At 41.0% G+C, this 20,732-nt stretch overlaps 1 protein-coding gene across 5 annotated transcripts in view; it reads left to right on the plus strand.

The window, feature by feature from the left end:
- Positions 1–966: 966 nt before the first annotated feature.
- DHRS7B (dehydrogenase/reductase 7B) overlaps positions 967–20,732 on the plus strand; it is a 67,872-nt gene continuing 48,106 nt past the window's right edge. For 2 of the 5 annotated variants that reach the window (XM_086686238.1, XM_086686242.1), the window contains exon 1: positions 11,268–11,949. Coding sequence is in view for 1 of the 5 variants with exons in the window: in XM_086686237.1 (XP_086542363.1) it covers positions 1,066–1,085 (20 nt within the window). In the remaining 4 variants the exon portion in view is untranslated. Of the gene's footprint in view, positions 1,086–11,267; positions 11,950–20,732 lie in introns of those variants that run through there. The other 3 variants (XM_086686240.1, XM_086686237.1, XM_086686241.1) reach the window with 3 other exon arrangements.

The following is a 20,732-nucleotide window of genomic DNA, read 5'->3' on the forward strand; positions in this document are numbered from 1 at the left end:
GGAGAATGCTGAACGTATACGTAATTGCTTGATTATGCATGAGAGCTATGGAAAGACAAACACATCTCGTGGCATTGTTACCTAGTGGGAAGAGAACTGGGTACCTGGAGAACAGGAAGGGAGACTTCTCAACTTATACACTGTTGCCATCTCTTGAGTTTTGAGCTATGAGAATTCTCAGCTTCTCTCTCAACATCCTCTTTTCCACAGTTCCACTTCAAACAAATTCAGATCTTTTAAAAAATCTACTTGCAAGAACTACTTATATCTTGTGAATAAAAATCATTTTCAGATATATGTATTGCAAATATCTTCTCGACTCTATTGCTTGCACTGTACTCTCTTTTGTCTTAAGTTTCCATGTCTTACATTTAAGGACGCAGCTTATCAGCCTTTCCCTTTCGGGTTGGTACTTTTCTGTGTCCTGCTAAAAAGGATCTCCCCGTCCCACGGTCACAGTATCAAGCTGTTGTTTTCTAGAGTTGTACCTTTCACAGTTAGGTGTAGTCTTGAATTATTTTTTTGGTCCGAGGTAGAGGTCAAGGCTCATTACCCGCCCCCCACTCCCCTGCTGTCATTCAAGTGATCTAGCACTATTTACCTAAAGTAACTTTCCTATTGCATTACGGTGGCTCCTTTGTGGGGGAAAAAAACGCGACTACAAATCTGTGGGTTTGTTTCTAGCCTCTCCTTTTCCAGTGATCTTTTCATTTATCTTTGCTGTTTTAGTTATGTCTTTATAGTTTATAATAAGTCTTGATAACTGTAGCAGATATTCTCCACTGTCCCGACCACGCCCTCCACCCCCGACCCCAACACGCTAACCGAGAGAGCGCTCGAAACACAAACCACGACCTTCCGAATTTCCCTCCAGAAGATGGAAGGAAGGCAATTACGTACGCTTCGCCTCTCTGACCTCAGAGTCGGGCGGATCCTGCCTGCACCTTGAGGGAGGCAGCCCGGCGCGCATGCGCAGCCTGAAGGCCGGGATTGGACAGAGCCGCATGGGCTGGGCGAGGGAGGTCTCGCGTCGCTTCCGAGGCGGGAGGATGAACTTGATTGACCATGGTCACTGAGGCGACCAGGTAGGGGCTAGGGAGGAAGCGACCCTGGTGGCGAGGGGCGGAGGGGCGCGCCCGGAGCTGAGGCGCGCGGGCCTATCCTGAGTCGAGTGCTCTCTGGGCCCCGGGCGAGGGGGAGGGAAGCGGGCGTGGAGGCCGCGGACCCCGAGGGGCCTCTGGTTGCCCGCCGCCCCTCATTCTGAAGGAAGGCTCAGCTTATACTGGCACTTATACTGGAGTTCCGCCTCTGGCACTTTCTCTCTGGGCCGCCGGCGCCTTCGCGGAGGTCCCAGCGGCGGTGTGTGCGGCCGGAAAGGGCTGTGGTGAGGCCGCGGACCCGCCCGGGCTCCGCCGAGCGCTAGGCGTGTGCCCACGCGGCTCGGGCCTGTCCCTTTCCCGGATTCCGCACCCACGGACGTGGCGCCGCGCGGTAGGGCTCAAGCCCTGGAGGCTGGTGGCGCTGTAGCCTGGTGTTAGAGACCCAGGGTTAGCCGGGGAGATCCCGTTTTTCGCACGGCAGGGGACTCTCTTACTTCTCTTACTCGTCCAATCCTTGTCCTGACGCATCCTGACTGTGCACCTTAGGGCAGATGTCTTAAACTCTTGGCGCCTGTGTACTCAGCTGTAATTTTGGGAATAATACGCCCATATTCGTGAGGTTGTTGTGAAATGTAAATGAGATTGCCTGTAGAATGCCCCCCCCCCCCCCCCCGCCAGTGTCTGGCACATAGTAGTTACCCAATAAATGGTACCTGTAGAATTCTCTTTTAAGTTCCCTTTGGTATAGTGATTTGACAGTTGAGAAGTTACTTTTGGTGTAACTTCTGAGCTTCATATATACCTGTGTTTAGTGAGCTAATAATTGATTCTTGCAGTGGAATTACCGGGAAGTGCTTTTCACGTCCTCCGACCGGTATGGAGGTGGGGGTGGGGGCAGGGTTGGTGGTGAGGAGAGCCAAGAGGAAGTCAGTTTCTAAAGAAGTGGCAGGTGGAAAAAGGGATCCTCAGCTTGGCGATCCAGAGATAAAATTAGTAAAATGATCGAATTCTTCAGCAGGATAGGGAGGGGAACTAGCTTTTTGAACACCCACGTAAATGTTTTCTGCTGTAGATACCTCTCTCACTCCTCACGGCAAAAGAGGAAAGTGGGTGGTCTCTTCATGTGCTTTCAGTGAAGTTATGCAACAAATAGGTGGAGGAGGCAGGGTTTTACAACTAGGCCTCTGTGTTAAATCTAGTCATTCTGGTCCGGGGGTTGCCTTTGAAGAGGTCCTTGTTAAAGAAGTTATATTCAAAAGGTAGTCTGGAGCCTTGTCATAATATAGTTTTATGAACATACAGAGGTCCCCCAACTTTTTCCCAGGGTAGCTTTTTATTTCTCCTGAGGCTTATGATGGGAAGGAGTGGAGATGGGAGGAAGAAGCAGGGTCATGACTGGGCCTTGGTCGGGGGTGATCAGTAAGACTGAGTGCTCCTTCTTGCGGGGATTTTTCTGGGATGGCATTCTGCCGTCCCCCAAAACGATATGATGAGGCTTCCAGATTAACAGTTGATGAGAGTTTATGTAGTCCCAATAGGGGTTCCTTTAAAAGGAGGCATTATAAAAATGGATATGCATAAATTACATTTTGCTGAATTAATCTTTTTCAGTAGACAGAAGACCACCTGATTTGTTCCATTGTTTTCCTTTGCAACATTTGAAGCTTCATTGGAATCATTCCTTTTATTCCTGGGTGAGGGGGTTTCTTTTATTGTAGCAAACGCAGGACTTTGGAAAAAAACCACATTTATAGCATTGAAAAGGATCTTTGTTGTGATTTTTTTCTGGATTGTAGATTGATTAGGAACCTGGTAGAAACACTAAAACAGTAGTTACCATATGTTTATTTTATGGCACATACTGAGCCTTTTACCTAAGAGGGAAGTACTATTTTAGTTCCATTTTTACAGATGAAGAAATTGAGGCTCAGAGAAGTCAAGTGATATGTTTAAATTTGGAGACTCTAAGAGAGAACAGAAATAATGTTTAAGGGGGGGGGGGTCTCTTAGGGTTACTCGGATGCCAGACAATATAAGAACGAAGGGACATTTTCTCATGAAGGCATGGAGTTTCCTACTGGGAGAGAAGGGCACTTATCTCAAAGGCAAAAGCCTGGTGTTTTATCTGCATGTTCTGGGCCAACGTCAGCACAGCTGGACTGTGGTCCTTTGGACTTTGAAGCCCAGGTCTGGAACCTACTGCCTTGCAGTAATGGGTTGCTGATGTGCTTTGCTTTGAAAGAGGCCGACACTGTACACAGGAGTGTGCAAGGCATATAGATGCGTGATCACTTCACATCCAAAAAGATTCCTGGCTTTATAAACAGATCTATTTACGCTCTTTTTTTTTCTTTTTTAAATATTTTTTAATTTACATCTAAGTTAGTTAGCATATAGTGCAATAATGATTTCAGGAGCAGATTCTTTAATGCCCCTTACCCATTTAGCCCATCCCCCTTTCTTTTCTTTTTTATTTAAAATTGTTTTCTAGATTTTTAAAAGTCTTAATTCCAGTATAGTTAACATACAGTGTTATATTGACTTCAGGTGTATGATACAGTGACTCAACAATTCTGTATATTACTCGGGGCTCATAAGGTAAATGTACTCTTAGTTCCCTTCACCTATTTCACACCTCTCCCGCATACACCTCCCCTCTGGTAACCCATCTGTTTGTTCTCTATAGAGTCTGTGTTTTGTGTTCTCTCTCTCTCTCTCTCTCTCTCTCTCTCTCTCTCTCTCTCAGTTTGTTTATTTATTTTGAGAGAAGGAGAGAGCAACCATGATTGGGGAGTGGCAGAGAGGGAGAATCCCAAGCAGGCTTTGCGCTGTCCACACAGAGCTGGACTTTGGGCTTGAACTCACAAACCGTGAGACCGTGACCTGAGCTAAAACCAAGAGTCAGACGCTTAACTGACTGAGCCACCCAGGCGCTGCATTCGTTTGTTTCTCTTTTTCTCCTTTGTATGTTTGTTTTGTTTGAAACAAACGAAAACATGGTGTCTTTTTCTGACTTATTTTGTTTAGCATTATACTCTAGCTCCATCCATGTTGTTGCAAATGGCACGAGTCCATTCTTTTTTATGCCTGGATAACACCCCATTGTATATATATATACCACATCTTTATCCATTCATCTCTTGATGGACACTTGGGCTGCTTCCATAATTTGGCTATTGTAAATAATGTTGCAATAAACATAGGGGTGCTTATATCCTTTTGAATTCGTGTTTTCATAGTCTTTGAGTAAATGGCCAGTAATGTGATTACTGGATCATAGGGTAGTTCTGTTTTTAATTTTTTGAGGAACCTCCATGCTGTTTTCCACAGTGGCTGCATTGCACCAGTTTGCATTCCCACCAACAGTGCAAGAGGGTTTTCTTTTTCTTCATATCCTCACCAACACTTGTTGTTTCTTGTGTTTTGGTCTTAGCCATTCTGACAGGTGTGAGGTAACATCTCATTGTAGTTCTGATTTGCATTTCCCTGATGATGAGTGATGTTGAATATCTTTTCATGACTCTGTTGGCCTTCTGGATGTCTTCGGAGAAATGTTTGCTCATGTCTTCTGCCCATTCTTTAATTGGGCTATTGGTTTTTTGGGTGTTGTGTTTTATAAATTCTTTGTATATTTGGATACTGACCCTTTATCAGATATGTCATTTGCAAATATCTTCTCCCATTCAGTAGGTTGTCTTTTAGTTGTGTTGATTGTTTCCTTCACTGTGCAGAAGGTTTTTATTTTGATGTAGTTACAATAGTTATTTTTGTCTTTGTTTCCTTTGCCTCAGAAGACCTATCTTGAAGGAAGTTGCCGTGGCTGATGTCAAAGAAGTTATTGCCTGTGCTCTCTTCTTCAGAGTTGTTTTAGATAATACGTTCCTATAGTGTACTTAAAATATTGTATTCAGACTTGCCACTATATGTTTGTATAAAGGAACCGTGTTTGTGTTTTAGTCAAGAGCATGGAATGAATGTACCTTCCCTAACATACGCATTCCTCTCTTTCTCCATGCTTTAAGAATAATAATAGTTAACATTCATTGAGTGTTATGTGCCAGAGTTTATGCTAAGCATTTTATTGAATTATTCAATTCTCGCAATAATCCTATAAAGTAGGGACAGTTATTTTTATTTATAGAGGAAGAAATGGGCTCATAGATGGTAAGAAATTTATACAAAGGCACAGAGCTAGTAAGGGCAGAGCCAACTCAATGTACTCCAAAAACTAGTGCTTATCTATGTATTTCATTCATTCCTTCTTTGAGCAGATATTTATTGAATATAGCTACTCTCTACCAGCAGTGTCCTAGGTGTTGGGGGCATGGTTATGGTCAAAACAGACACAGTCCTGTTGTTGGGTTGCTTATAAGTCTAACAGGGGAGACGGAAAGAGAATTAGAAATTAAATATCAGTTGCAGTTGTAGAATGTGCTCTGGAGGACAGTAGAGGGTGCTAGGAGAATGCGTAATGGGGCCATTTGGCAGTGGGAGGGAATGAGGAGAGACAGGGAAGGTTTTGCTGAGGAAATATTTAGCTGAGACCTTTAAGGACTGAGTTGGATTACATTGGGCAAAGAGAAGGGTGAAGAGCTAGCAGGGAGAGGGAACCTGGATTGGGGAAGGACTGTGGCTCTTGGAGTCAGCGAAAAGGAAGGGCCTCACCATGGTGGTGTGGCCCTCCACCCTGTGTTTCTTACAACCCCAAATCCAGCAGGTCGCAATGCCTCGAGAATGGGAGCAGCTGGTGGCTTGTAGTTACTGAAAGACCTGTGTGGCCAAAGGGTGGAGGATGTTGCCCAAGTCAAACACACAAGGGGGGTAAGGGTCTTACCCTAAGAGCAGTATTGCTCCCCAGTCTTGGACTATTTGTAGTCAGCTCCACAAACCATATCTGCTTTCCAGTTCTGATTGGAGTCCACCCTCCTTCTCCAAACATGCGGTTAGACCTCTGGTTGCCTACAGGATGGATGTTGGGGATGAGAGGAGGGATAAACACCTAAATATGAGATGTGATTGCCATCGGTAATTTGCCCTATAATGCTAAATAAAAACTGAGTGCCAGTGTTTTGTTTCATCATATTGTCTCTGGTTTGCAAAATGATTTCACGAATATTTTATAGCCTCACTATGGTCCACACCCTGTGTTAGCCACCTATGGTACAAACATATAAGGACATTCTTTTCCTTCACCGTGCATAATTTACTTAATGTTTATTTGCCTTCCATTTAGGATGCTGCAGTTGTTTTATCAACATTATTTTTGGACATACATTTACTTTGCATTTATTATGTGCTGGGCACTGTGCTATGGATATAGCATGAACAAATAGTCATAGTCTCAGTTGTCATGGAGTTTAAGCTCCCAGCCGGGGCTGGAGGGCAGAGAGAGAGGGAGTCAGGAAGATGAGGTTGAAGAGGTAGCAGGGGTCAGACCATGCAGGCCTCATAGGTCATACCAAGGATTTAGGCTTATCCTGAGAATGGTGGGAAGCCATTGAAAATTTTCAGTCATGAGAGTAGGTAGCATCAGTGGGTCTGTGTTATCAAAAGATCACTTTGGCTCCTCAGTGGAGGCAAAAGTCGATGGATTTGAGAACTATTTAAGAGGTACGATCAATAGTGCTTGATAATATGTTCACTCTGGGGTGAGAAGGGAGAGGGAGGTGTCAGGGCTAATTCTTCATTTTCCGGCTTGTGCTTCCACAAGCTTGTGCTTTCCGGCTTGATAGGAAACCGTGAAGGAAGAACATGCGTGTTCAGTTTTGGAAAAGGTGTCTTTGAAATAATCCAAGTGGAGGTGTCACAGAGGCAATGATATAGGAGTATCTGGCACTCAGATGACAGTAATGGGCTAAATCCCTAACAAACTCTTGTCAGGGAGGAATTTTTTTTTCTTGTATTGTGGTCATCAAGGTTGGGAGAGTGGCAGTGAGGTAGCCCAGTAGAGAGTAGAACTTCTACACGTTTATGTGGGGAAAATAAAATCTGCCTACCTAAGAAATGATCTTCACAAATATGTAATGAAAGAAACGAGTTTTATTACTGAATGAGCATTAACCCAGACTGGGATACATCACAAGTAGTGTGCTGATGAGATTACAAAAACAAAGAAATTCTACCTTTTACAATCCATTACATATAAAGTCTCAAGAATGGTAATCTTTAAGAAGACTTGACGGTGGCATTTGATGTGCTTGCTCTCATAGTTCATCCTAAATTCAGCTGGTAATTGTGGTCATCTGTACTAATTAATTGCCTTTATCTGAAGGTAAAATAAAACATCTTTGATTTCTTTGTGCAGGTAATAGAGGTGTGTAGGCTAAACTCCTACCCTGATGGGGAGCTGAGGCACGGTCTTCCTAGATATTTACATTTATTTATTTAAAATATAATTTATTGTCAAGTTAGCTAACATACAGTGTATATAGTGTGCTCTTGGTTTCAGGTGTAGATTCCCGTGATTCATCGCTTACATACAACACCCAGTGCTCATCCCAACATGTGCCCTACTCAGTGCCCATCACACATTTTCCCTTCTCCCCTGCTCCCACCATCAACCCTCAGTTTGTTCTCTGTGTTTAAGAGTCTCTGTTTGGGGCACCTGGGTGGCGCAGTCGGGTAAGCGTCCGACTTCAGCCAGGTCACGATCTCGCGGTCCGTGAGTTCGAGCCCCGCGTCGGGCTCTGGGCTGATGGCTCAGAGCCTGGAGCCTGTTTCCGATTCTGTGTCTCCCTCTCTCTCTGCCCCTCGCCCGTTCATGCTCTGTCTCTCTCTGTCCCAAAAATAAATAAACGTTGAAAAAAAAATTAAAAAAAAAAATAAATAAAAATAAAAAAAAAATAAAAAAAAAATAAAAAAAAAAAAAGAGTCTCTGTTTGAAACTGTTTTTTCCCCTTCTCTTCCCCATGATCTTCTGTTGAATTTCTCAAAATCCAGATATGAGCGAAAACATATATCTTTCTTGGACTTATTTCACTTAGCATAATATCCTCCAGTTCCATTCCCGTTGTTGCAAATGACGAGATTTCATTCTTTCTCATTGCCACGTAGTACTCCATTGTGTATATAAACCACAATTTCTTTATCCATTCATCAGTTGATGGACATTTGGGCTCTTTCCATGATTTGGCTATTGTTGAAAGTGCTGCTATAAACGTTGGGGTACAAGTGCCCCTGTGAATCAGCACTCCTGTATCCTTTGGATAAATTCCTAGTGGTGCTACTGCTGGGTCCTAGGGTAGTTCTATTTTTAATTTTTTGAGGAACCTTCACACTTTTCCAGAGCGGCTGCACCAGTTTGCATTCCCACCAACAGTGCAAAAGGGTTCCCATTTCTCCACATCCTTGGCAACATCTGTTGTTTCCTGAGTTGTTAATTTTAGCCACTCTGACCGGTGTGAGGTGGCATCTCAATGTGGTTTTGATTTGTATTTCCTTGATGATGAGTGACGTTGAGCATCTTTTCATGTGTCTGTTGGCCATCTGGATGTCTTCTTTGGAAAAGTGTCTATTCATGTCTTCTGCCCATTTCTTCATTGGATTATTTGTTTTTCAGGTGTTGAATTTGGTAAGTTCTTTAAAAGAGATGGCTTCGGGGCGCATGAGTGGCTCAGTCAGTTAGACATCTGATTCTTGATTTGGCTCAGGTCATGATCTTATGGTGAGATTGAGCCCCAAGTGAGCCCCACGCTGGGCTCTGTGCTAGTCTGTTTAGGATGCTCCCTCCCTCTCCCCTTCCTTGCTCACACTCTCTAAAATAGAATAGAATAGAATAAAATAAATTAAAATAAAATAAATAAAATAAAATAAAATAAAAGGCTTCTAGGACTCTCAGGAAAATTATTCCTGAGTTCTGCAGCTAGCTTATTTAGCCTTTAAAAAGATTTGCATACATATCAAAGGGACAGAAGAAAACTTTATAAATACTAGCTTTTAAAAAAAATGTTCTAAGAAAAAAGAGGGAGAAAAAAAATGATCTCGTTCCCTTTTGGCAACAGGGAAAGGTCAGTTTCAAAAATTTACTTATACTTACAGTGCAGTAAAATGTTGGAGTGGAGCACACACAGAAGGGGGATTATTCTGAAGATGACTTTTAAGTGAGTTCCATGTAGTTGAGTATAGGTAGGATGCCCTCAAATGGCCAAATCTAGCCCACAATTTCTTATACATTGATTTAAAGAAAAATGTGGATCTGGATCCTGCTGGTAGTTTCCAGCCAAAACTATCATTTCTCAGTCCTACCCACTGTTAAAAAACAAAATTCAAGGTAAGTAAAATTTAAAGATCTTATTAGCTTGGGACGCCTGGATGGCTCAGTTGGTTGATCATCTGACTCTTGATTTCAGCTCAGGTCATAACCCCAGGGTTGTGGGATTGAGCCCTGCATCAGGCTCCACGCTGAGCATGGAACCTACTTAAGATTCTCTCTCTCCCTCAGCTCCTCTGCCCCCTGCTTACTTGCACGTGCTCTCTCTCTCTCTCAAAAAAAAAAAAAAAAAAAAAGGTAAAGGTCCTATTAGTTTTATTCAGTGACTCATGAATCAGGCAGCATTGCATCTAGCAGACAGAGAGGAGCTCTGAAGAACTGTACAAAATGAAAAGACTTTTATAAGCAGAAGGGAGTGGGAACAAGGAAGTTATATTAGCAAAAAGTGGTTTGGTTTTGGCAAGGTTACTTTCCTTTAGGGGAGCTAGGGGTCTGTCAGACAAATTACGTCACTAATGTTCACCAGATGATTCCTGATTGGTTTAAGATTCCATTTCTGGCAGAGGCTGAGACTGTAATTAAGACTCGGTTTGGTGATGTGGGGCTTAGCTTACGTGACTCCATTTTGGGTCTGTTTTCTTATTTTTAACCCCAGTCATCCACATATGAGACCTTTCTTTTGTCGGTAATGTTATGATTTTAATGCAGAAATGAACTCTCCATTAATCTATTCTGGAAAACCGTAAACATGAGGATGAAAATTGAGCCTGAATGGCATGTAAATTTAGCTTGGAAGCTTCTTGCCACCCACCAAGGTAGGAAATTGAATAAATGATTTTAGATTCTACTTGAGCTCTCCCTCTCATCTTAAGTTCGTGGTAACCTGAGACTTGTCTGCTCATCTGCTTATGGAGGGAGAGGTCTGCTGATAGCAGCTGAATTAATGGAACATTGCTTACAGTAGTTTGAACTTATTGCTAAGGTCATGTTTGTACTAGGAACACGAAGTTTTGAAGGGAGAGGTAAGTTTTTCCAGATTTATGTGAGTAGTACTTAGTTGTTCAACTGCAAGGTATATTAGGAAACCGCTGTTGCTTCACAATTCTCTGTGAGTATGGTATTATAGTCCAGATTGGCTTAAAACATTTGCTAAGGGGCGCCTGGGTGGCGCAGTCGGTTAAGCATCCGACTTCAGCCAGGTCACGATCTCGCGGTCCGTGAGTTCGAGCCCCGCGTCAGGCTCTGGGCTGATGGCTCAGAGCCTGGAGCCTGTTTCCGATTCTGTGTCTCCCTCTCTCTCTCTGCCCCTCCCCCGTTCATGCTCTGTCTCTCTCTGTGCCAAAAATAAATAAACGTTGAAAAAAAAATTAAAAAAAAAATTTGCTAAACTGAATCAAGGAAATTGTACTGAGTTCCTATTAGGCATTTAGCTTGTTTACATTCCATTCTTGCATAAAAGCTTTTGTATTTTGTTTGGGTGATTTCAGCTGAGTATAGGGATCTATTCATCTCCTAGACAGTGTTAAAATTTTTCCTGTTTTAGGCTCCAACCAAAGGATTATTAATATTATTATTATTTACACCTTATTTGATGTACTTAATAGTTAATGTGAACTTTAGAATCTGAATACCTGGTTCAAATCTCTATTCTGCCACTTGTTAGCAGTGTGATTTCAGGTGCTTTTCTCATTTAGCAAATGGAAATAGCTATCATACCTACCCCATAGGATTGCTACGAGGATGAAATGAGATCATGGGTATGGAGTATGTAACCCAGGACGTTGCAAACCTTAAAAAGTTAGTAATTGTTATTAATATTTTTCTTCATATAATAGCCAATTATGGTAGCAAGCTAAAAGTTAGTTTTTTAAAGTATAATTTGGACATCTGTGTAATATTGTTTCACTCTATTAAAGTCGTGTGTTAGAAGGAATCACGGAATAGGTAAAAGATTATGTTAGATATAGAAATGTACTTCTGGTTTGAGGAGTTGGGATACGTAGTAATTTGTACCACATTTTCAAGGGAATGAAGGATTGTGACATTAGATCTTATAGCATTCTGTAACACATAAAAAGCATCTGAAAGCAGCACTGTTCCTCTTTTCCTGTTCGTTTTCAGATCTTCACAAAGGGTGAGTGTTTTTCTCTCTTCTCAACCTGGAGATTTACAAATTGTGACAAAGAGTAGTTCTCACATACCTGCGCATGCACCTCCCAAGGGCCCAGTCTGGTAGGTTGCACCAAAGTGGTATCGTTTTTGCTCTCCACTGACTCTTTGGGATGGTGATTGCGGCCTGACGTTCTAGCTCCTGAAAACTAGGAGGGAGCCCCAGGTGCTGTTAGGGCTCAGTTGGCTCATTTCACACAGGCTGTCCGTTTGTTCATCATTCGTTCAGAAATATTTACCGAACATCCACTTTGTATCTGACACAGGAAACAGAGAGATGAATTGAGGGGCTTAGGCCACCAGGGAGAGACCACATGTGGACAGATCACGTACAACCAGGTGTTCCAAGAACTCTGGCATGAGGCATCAGACAATTCTGGGCTTTCTTCTTCATCTCATTTCATACTTTCAGGTTGAGAAACACTCACATGAGGTAAACATGCAACAGCAGAGGATGTTTTAGCAGCCAGGGTAAGTAATTCCAATGGACCTCTCTCATCACTTTGTAGTGTACAAGGAACTGTTATATCTCTATTCCTTAGCTCATAACTGTCTCAAGATGTGTGTAGAATGAGGATTATTTCCTTCTTTTATTGGTAGGGGAGCTGGGATCCAAAGGGGATGATAAGTTCCATTGTGGAACAGAAAGTAAATGGTGGCAACATTTTGACTCCAAATCAGTCGCTCCACCATTGTAGTAATTACAGTGATTTGCATTTCGTTTGTAATTCTGGACTGCCTCAGTTTAAGGAATCTAGACTTCTGCAAATCCAGGTGTACTAATTCATTCAGGTTTAAGAGGTGAATATTTGCATTGAAGAAGGACTTGCCAGCAAAGGTAGGTATTCTAACTTGTGTCCAGATGGACTCCAGGGGGTTTGTGGATCTCTTGATATCATTTACACAGTTTACCTGTATAAACTTGTACTTTAGCAGATTCAACAGTAATAAGGCTTTCAAAGGACTCTGTACTGAGAAAAGGTGGAGAATTTTAAAAATTCAGTCTACAAGTTTAAAAACTATGGTACTTAAGTTTTTCTCAGACAATATTTCCTAGACAGTAAATGCTCCAAAAAATTGTTTAAGAAAATAAAATTTAAATGCCACTTTGTAGGAAACTGTTATGTTCCTTACTGTGTGGTAGAATATTGTACTATGTAGAAGTGTCTCAATTAATGAAAAAGGGGATAAAAGAGAAGGAAATTAAAATAGTTAATTTGGCCACCCATGAGTGCCGGACGTAGCAAGGAAGATTAATTTATCCATTTTGTCTGTTGGTTCTTTTCACCCTGACATTACTTAGCAACTTTCTAAGTAGATAACCCAGCAATTGTAGAGATAAGTGCTATCATTTCTAATCCTTCCTGCAACCGTGTGAGAAAGGTATTAGGCATATTTTGCAGATGAGGAAATTGGCTGAACTATTAAGTAACTTGTCTAGAGATACTTACCTAGTTAGTCTGATTATTGGTATTTGAACTTAAGTCTGCCTGGTTCCAAAGACAGTGTGCTGTATCATATACATAATTTTAAATTATTATTCACACCTCTCATTTATATCTCAGTGGGAAAATGGTAGCTGGAAACTTGATCTTAGGTAAAGATCAAGACAGACTTAAATTTAAAGAGAAATTATTTGTTGGGGGAAAAACACTGAATCGTGAGAAACAAAATCTGGTTTTGAATTGTATTAGAAGGAAGGCATGGATGGACAACTGTAGCAACTGAACCAGGCCAGGGATACTGGAGAAAGTGAGGAAATGTGAATTCTTACAACAAGAAGCAGTTTCGCAGTGATCTAGTCTCTTTTGTCTTTCTTCCCATAAACTTGAAATTTATTTTTTTCCCCTCAACATTTTAAATTTAACGTGGCCACACATCACATCTTACAAGCCATCTCTTTTGAAAGTTTCTAAGTGACCTGCAGTATTTGATTATGAAGACATTCAGATAGGATATTTGAGAGAAATAATTTCCGTTCGATTAGGTTTGTGTTATCATCAGTTTTAATTTCTATCAGTAGAAAAAATTCTATTAAGTCCTTGGGATGGGCTGGGAACACTTCTGGTATGGTGAAGAGGTTACAAATTTGCCCTCCCCAAACTAACTTTAAACAGGACAAAATTGTCAAAAAGAAGCATTTCAGAGGTCTGGGAATTGACTAAAGACAGACAATTGAGAAGCATTTATTCATGAAAAAGCACTGAACATTAGGTAAGACCAGTGAGAGTCTGTGGCATTCTTGTCTGCACTGCTCCCACCCCATACCCCCAGCTCAGTTAGTTCAGTAGCTCCACCAGGGTGGGGCAGGTGGTGAAGACCAGCTGTCTCACTGTCAGAGGAAGCTAACTATTTGGAACAGAGAGAAAACGAAAAACCCTGCCCAGCATCTTTGTCGATAAAGCTAGTAATCTTGTTGGGAGGTGAATGGGGAAGGCCAACAGCTTACTTAGTCTTAGGTTGTGGCCCTGGTTGGGCATGCAGTGGACCAGGAGACTAGTTAGAAATTTGACAAGTCCTATAAGTGAGACAGCCGTAGATGGGTTTGATAAACCCCCAAATACCCTGGATGACTGGAAAGCTACATGTATGAGCATAGTTGACTAGGGAGGGCACAAGCTATCTATATACATCCCTGCATGTCAGTGTGCAAATACAGAGGAGTTAAAGAAAGCTTAATGGAAAGTAAAAGCTGAGGAAGACTTAAAATGTGCCTGAACTTTGAAGCTACTTCCCATACCACACACAGATTTATCTGCAAAGGGTAGAAGCTGTATTGCTTTGAGGTGTTTGGGCACAAACCCTGACATGCACTGTTGACCATTACGATACTCAGATACAGAGTCTACCCTCAGTAGGAAGCCAAACATAAAAATAAAAATGAGAAGAAGAAAAAAAAAAAAAAAGAAAAACTGAGCAGAGATATCAGTGGCCACACTGAGTGAGACAAAATCTATAGGTTTAACACAGGCAAGTTATTAAACAAATTTTAAAAGTCAGCTACTCTGGCAGTCTCCAGAAGGGAAAATGAGAATCTGGAGTCGCTAACAATGTGATATCTAAAACAGCCGATTTTCAACAAAAATTTATAAGACATGTTGAAGAAACAGGAAAGGGTGACTCGTACCTAGGGGAAAAAAAGCAAAAAGAGCAAAGGTTGAAGACAGATTAATAGAGCCTCAGAAATCTGTGTGTCAATATCAAGTACTATCATTTGGGAGTCCCAGAAGAAGAGAGAATGGGACAGAAAAAATATTTGAAGAAATGATGTCCCCAAACTCCCAAATTTGATAAAGAACATTGTATTAATTTCCTATTGCTGCTGTAATAAATTACCACAAATGCAATAACTTCAAACTCAATAAATTTATTATCTTATGGTTCTGGAGGTCAGACTAAAATCAGGGTGTCAGCAAGGTTGTATTCCTGCTGAAAGCTCTAAAGGGAATCTTTTTACCTGCTTTCTAGCTTCTACAGGCCATCAGCATTCATTAGCCCAGGGCCCCTTCCTCACATTACTCTAACCTCTACTCCTATTGTCACATCTACCCATATGACTCAACCCTCCTGCCTCCCTCTTATGAGGACTCTTGTGATTGTATTGAGCCTGCCCAGATAATGCAGGATAATCTCCCTATTTTGAGATCCTTAATTTCATCGTATCTGTAAATTTCCTTTTACCATGTAAATAAGGTAATATACTCCTAGGTTCCAGGGATTAAGATGTAGACATCTTTGAGGGATTTTTATTCAGGCTACCATAAACATCAGTATATATATCCAAGAAACTCAGCAAACCCCAAGTAGGGTAAACACAAAGATTCACACTGAGATACATCATAGTAAAACTGTTGAGAGGCAAAGATAAAACTTAAAAGCAATAAGAGAAAAATTACTTTTTCACATACCGGCAACAACCATATGATTAATGGCTTAACTTCATCTTAAAGAATGGTGTTGGAACTTTTGGTTTCTTATTCAGCATGTAAGGAGCTTAGAAGCTGCCCTTCCAATCCCAACAAGCAAAAAGCTGAACAAATGGAAAAATCAGCCAACGCTTAGGATCTGTCAGAATCATGAGATCACGGAGCAAACTGTTGACACCAAAATTGGTGAGACAGGTACAGAGAATCATTTATTGGAGTGGTAAGAAAGTCTGAACTGTAATTGACAAATTGCTGGAGGCTCCGTGTGAACAAGTCTGAGAGTTAAAAACTGTGGAGGGACCCAGTCAGAAGAGGGCCCCACAGTTTGATGAGTTTTAACTTAAGAAGCTCCACAAGGCCCTCATACTGAATATTGGAGAAAAATTCCCTTGTGCTTCTGGTATGGGGAGGGAAAAGTAACTGTTTTGAAATATGTCACAGCATTCTGTTCTTAACAAGACCTGCCCCCAGGAGAAACTATTTTATCTAGAGAACTTACTTAGGGAAAGGGAAATCCTCAACTCCCATCTCCCTCTAGTCATTCTGTCCTATCTAAGAGGGGAAAAAACCCTGAGAACCACTGATGAAGTTAACGGTTTGGGAGATGGGCTCACCAAAAGACTAGATAGAACCACAGAGCCATAGTATGCTTCCACTGCCTCTACATTTCTCAAGGCCTATTTACTGCAGTTCTTTTTAACCAGCACATCATATCTGCCTTTCAACAGAACATTACAAGGCATACTGAAAGACAAGATAGTTTGAAGACACTGAACAGCATTAGAGCTGGAGTCAGATATGGCAGAGAAGTTGGAATTATCAGACTGAGAAAGGAAAAAGTAAGCAACATGCAAGAACAGATGGGTAATGTAAGCAGAGAGATAGAAAATCTAGGCAAGAATAAAAAATGCTACAGATAGAAAACACTCTAAGAGAAATGAAGAATGTCTTTGATGGGCATGGCTGTGGAAAGAATATCTAAGCTTGAGCATGTGACAATGAGAGCTTTCGAAACTGAAAAGCAAAAAGACAGAAAACTATACAAGAACTGTGAAATAACTACAAAAGATGTAACATACACATAATGGGAATACCAGAAGGAAAGAGAAAGAATCAGAAGAAAGATTTGAAGCAATAATGATTGAGAATGTTCCCAAATTAATCTGAGACACCAAACTATAAATCCAGGAATCTCAAAGAACACCAAGTAAAGTAATGTCAAGAAAACCTCACAACACCTAGGCATACTATTGTTAGACCTCAGAGAATCAGAGATAAGAAAAAAAATCTTGGAAGAAGCAGAAAAAAAAAAATGTATATATATATATTACCCATAGAGGAACAAAGAAATATATCTGATTTCTCCTTAGAAACTGTGTAAGCAAAAACAGAATGGAGTGAAATTTTCAAAGTGTTAAGAGAAAAAAGCTGAGAATTAAAAAATATATATTTTTAAAATTTTTGTTTATTAAAATATTTTTAATTATTTTTTATTTATTATTTTTGAGGGACAGAGACGGAGCGTGAGTGGGGGAGGGGCAGAGAGAGAGGGAGACACAGAATCTGAAGCAGGCTGCAGGCTCTGAGCTGTCAGCACAGAGCCTGACATGGGGCTCAAACCCAGGAGCTGTGAGATCATGACCTGAGCCAAAGTTGGATGCTTAACCGACTGAGCCACCCAGGTGCCTCAAATTTTTGTTTATTTAAAAAAAAATTTTTTTTAAACATTTACTCATTTTTTGAGAGAGAGAGAGAGAGAGAGAACGAACAAGGGAAAGACAGAGAGAGAGGGAGATGCAGGCTCCAGGCTCTGAGCTGTCAGCACAGAGCCCAACGTGGGGTTCGAACTCACAAACAATGAGATCATGACCTGAGCTGAAGTTGGACGCTTGACCAACTGAGCCACCCAGGCACCCCAATTTTTGTTTATTTTTAAAGTAATCTCTATATCCAACATGGGGCTCGGACTCACAATCCTGAGATCAGGAGTTGCATGTTCCACTGACTGAGCCAGCCAGGGTCCCTAAAAGGCCTAGAATTCTATACCCTTGGGAGATACCTTTCAAAAGTGAAGGAGAAATAGACTTCAAACAAAAATTGAGGGAATTTGTTGCCACTAGACTTGCCTTGCAAGAAATGTTAAAAGAAGTTCTTCAGAAAAGGAAAATGGTATAGGTCAGAAACTCAGATCTACATCAAAGAAGGAAGAATGGGGGCGCCTGGGTGGCGCAGTCGGTTAAGCATCCGACTTCAGCCAGGTCACGATCTCGCGGTCCGTGAGTTCGAGCCCCGCGTCGGGTTCTGGGCTGGTGGCTCGGAGCCTGGAGCCTGTTTCCGATTCTGTGTCTCCCTCTCTCTCTGCCCCTCCCCCGTTCATGCTCTGTCTCTCTCTGTCCCAAAAATAAATAAAAACGTTGAAAAAAAAATTAAAAAAAAAAAAGAAGGAAGAATGTCGGTGAAAGTATGTGAAAGTAAAATAAAAACTTTTATTTTTATTATCCTTAATTGACCTAACAGGTAACAGTTTGCTCAAAATAATAATAGGTAAGGGGCGCCTGGGTGGCGCAGTCGGTTAAGCGTCCGACTTCAGCCAGGTCACGATCTCGCGGTCCGTGAGTTCGAGCCCCGCGTCGGGCTCTGGGCTGATGGCTCACAGCCTGGAGACTGTTTCCGATTCTGTGTCTCCCTCTCTCTCTGCCCCTCCCCCGTTCATGCTCTGTCTCTCTCTGTCCCAAAAATAAATAAACGTTGAAAAAAAAATTTTTTTTAAATAAAAAAAAATAATAATAATAATAGGTAAGATGTATCAATTTGTGTGTATGTGTGTGTGTGTGCTTATGTATAAGTGAAATGAATGACAGCAATGATAGATGGAAGAAAGGAATTAGGAATATTTTGTCACTTGCATTATCTGTGAAGTGGTATAGTTTTGTTTGAAAGTGGCCTTGGGTTAGTTATAAATATATACTGCATTCTGTAGAGCAACCACTCAAAAAAGCATAACTGATATTCTAAGAAAGAAGAGAAAATGGAATTATATAAATGCTCAGTTAAAACTCCAAAATGTAAGGGTGCATGGGTGGCTCAGTTGGTTAAGTGTCTGACTCTTGATCTCAACTCAGGTCTTGATCTCAGGGTCATGAGTTCAAGCCCCTTATTGGGCTTTGCACTGGGTGTGAAGCGTACTTAAAACAAACAAAAAGTCCAAAATGTAGAAGAAGTGTGGAAGACAAATATAGGAGCAAAGAATGATTACAACAAAGAGAAAACAGTAACAAATATGATAAATATTAATCTAACTATATCAATAATCCCTCTAAACATCAGTGGTCTAAAAATCAAGACCCAACCATATGTTGCCTGCAAGAAACTCATTTTAAATATAAAGACACATATAGATTAAAAATAAAGGGATAGAGAAAGATATATCATGCTGACTAATCAAAAGAAAGCAGGAATAGCTTAGAACAGACTTCAGGGTAAGGAAAGTGATCAGGAATAAAGAGGGGCATTACATAATGATAAAGGGGTCACTACTCCCCAAAGACATAACATTCCTTAGTGTGTATGCACCTAACTGCAGTGTGTCAAGGTACATGAGGAAAAACTGGTAGAACTACAAATAGATGAATCCAGTATTACAATTGGAGACTTCAGTACCTCTCTGATCAGAAATGGACAGATCTAGCAGGCAGAAAATCAGTAAGAACATATTTGAGGTTAACAGCACCATCAATCAACTACATATAATTGACATCTATAGAATATTTCTTTAAAATTTTTTTAATGTATTTTTGACAGAGAGAGAGAGAGAGCATGGGCTGGGGAGGGGCAGAGAGAGGGAGACACAGAATCCGAAGGAGGCTCCAGGCTCTGAGCTGTCTGCACAGAGCTCGATGCGGGGCTCAAACTCACAGACTGCGAGATCATGACCTGAGCTGAAGTCGGATGCTCAACCGACTGGGCCACCCAGGCGCCTCAACATCTATAGAATATTTCATCCCCAAACAGAAGATTACAAATTCTTCACGTGGAACATTCACCAAGATAGATCGCATTTTGGGTCATAAAACACAACAAATTTAAAAGAGTAGAAATCATACAATGTCTGCTTTCAGGCCACATTGGAATTAAAGTAGAAGTCAGTAACAAAGATAGCTGGAAAATGCCCCAAATACTTGGAGATTAAACAACACACTTTTTTTTTTAAGTTTATTCATTTATTTTGGGGGTGCCTGTGTGGCTCAGTCGAGCATCCGACTTCGGCTCAGGTCATGATCTTGCTATCCATGGGTTCAAGCCCCACATTAACCCCACATGTGCTGACAGCTCAGAACCTGGAGCCTGTTTCAGATTCTGTGTCTCCCTCTTTCTCTGCCCCTCCTCCAGTTATGCGCGCTCTCTCTCTCTCTCTCTCCCCGTCAAAAATAAATAAACATTAAAAAAATTAAGTTCATTTGTTTTTGAGAGAGAGCGAGCATGTACGAGCAGGGGAGAAGAGAGGGAGAGAGAGTCTCAAGCAAGCTCTGGTCTGTTAGCACAGAGCCGGATGCAGGGCTTGATCCCATGAACCATGGGATGACCTGCACTGAAACCAAGAATTGGATGCTTAACTGACTGAGCCACCCAGGTGCCAGCACACTTCTAAATAACAAATGGCTCAAAGAAGAAATCTGAAATTTAAAAATATTTTTAACTGAATGGAAATGAAAATCTAATTTACCAAAATATGTGGAATGTAGTGAAAACTGTGCATACAGAGAAATTTATAGCATTGAATACATATATTAGAAAAGAAGAAAAGTCTAAAATTAGTAATTTAAACTTCTACCTTAGGAAAAAGAAGAACAAATCAAATTGAAAATAAGAATGATGATAATTAGAGTAGAAATCAATGGAATTGAAAATAGGAAATCAGTAAAGAAAATCAACAAAACCAAAAACTGATTTTTTGAAGAGATTAATAAAATTGATAAGCCTCTAGCTAGGCTAAGGGGAAAAATAAGACATTGCTAATATCAGAAGAGAAAAGGGATATCACTACAGATTCCATGGACATGAAAAGGATAATAAAAATATTATCAATTCTATGCCCACAAATTTGATAACCTAGATGAAATTGACCAATTCTTTGAAAGACACAATCTGTCAAAGCTCGTACAAGAGGAAATAGACAATTTGAATAGACCTTTATCTGTGAAAGAAATTGGATTAATAATTAATGTTCCAAAGTAGAAAGCACCAGACCTGAATGAGTTCACAGGTGAATTCTGCTAAACATTTAAGGAAGAAATCACGCCAATTCTCTGCAATCTCTTCCAGAAGATA

The sequence above is a fragment of the Puma concolor genome, chromosome E1 (assembly GCF_028749965.1).
Source record: "Puma concolor isolate L17-30 chromosome E1, mPumCon1.1.hap2, whole genome shotgun sequence".
NCBI lineage: Eukaryota > Metazoa > Chordata > Mammalia > Carnivora > Felidae > Puma > Puma concolor.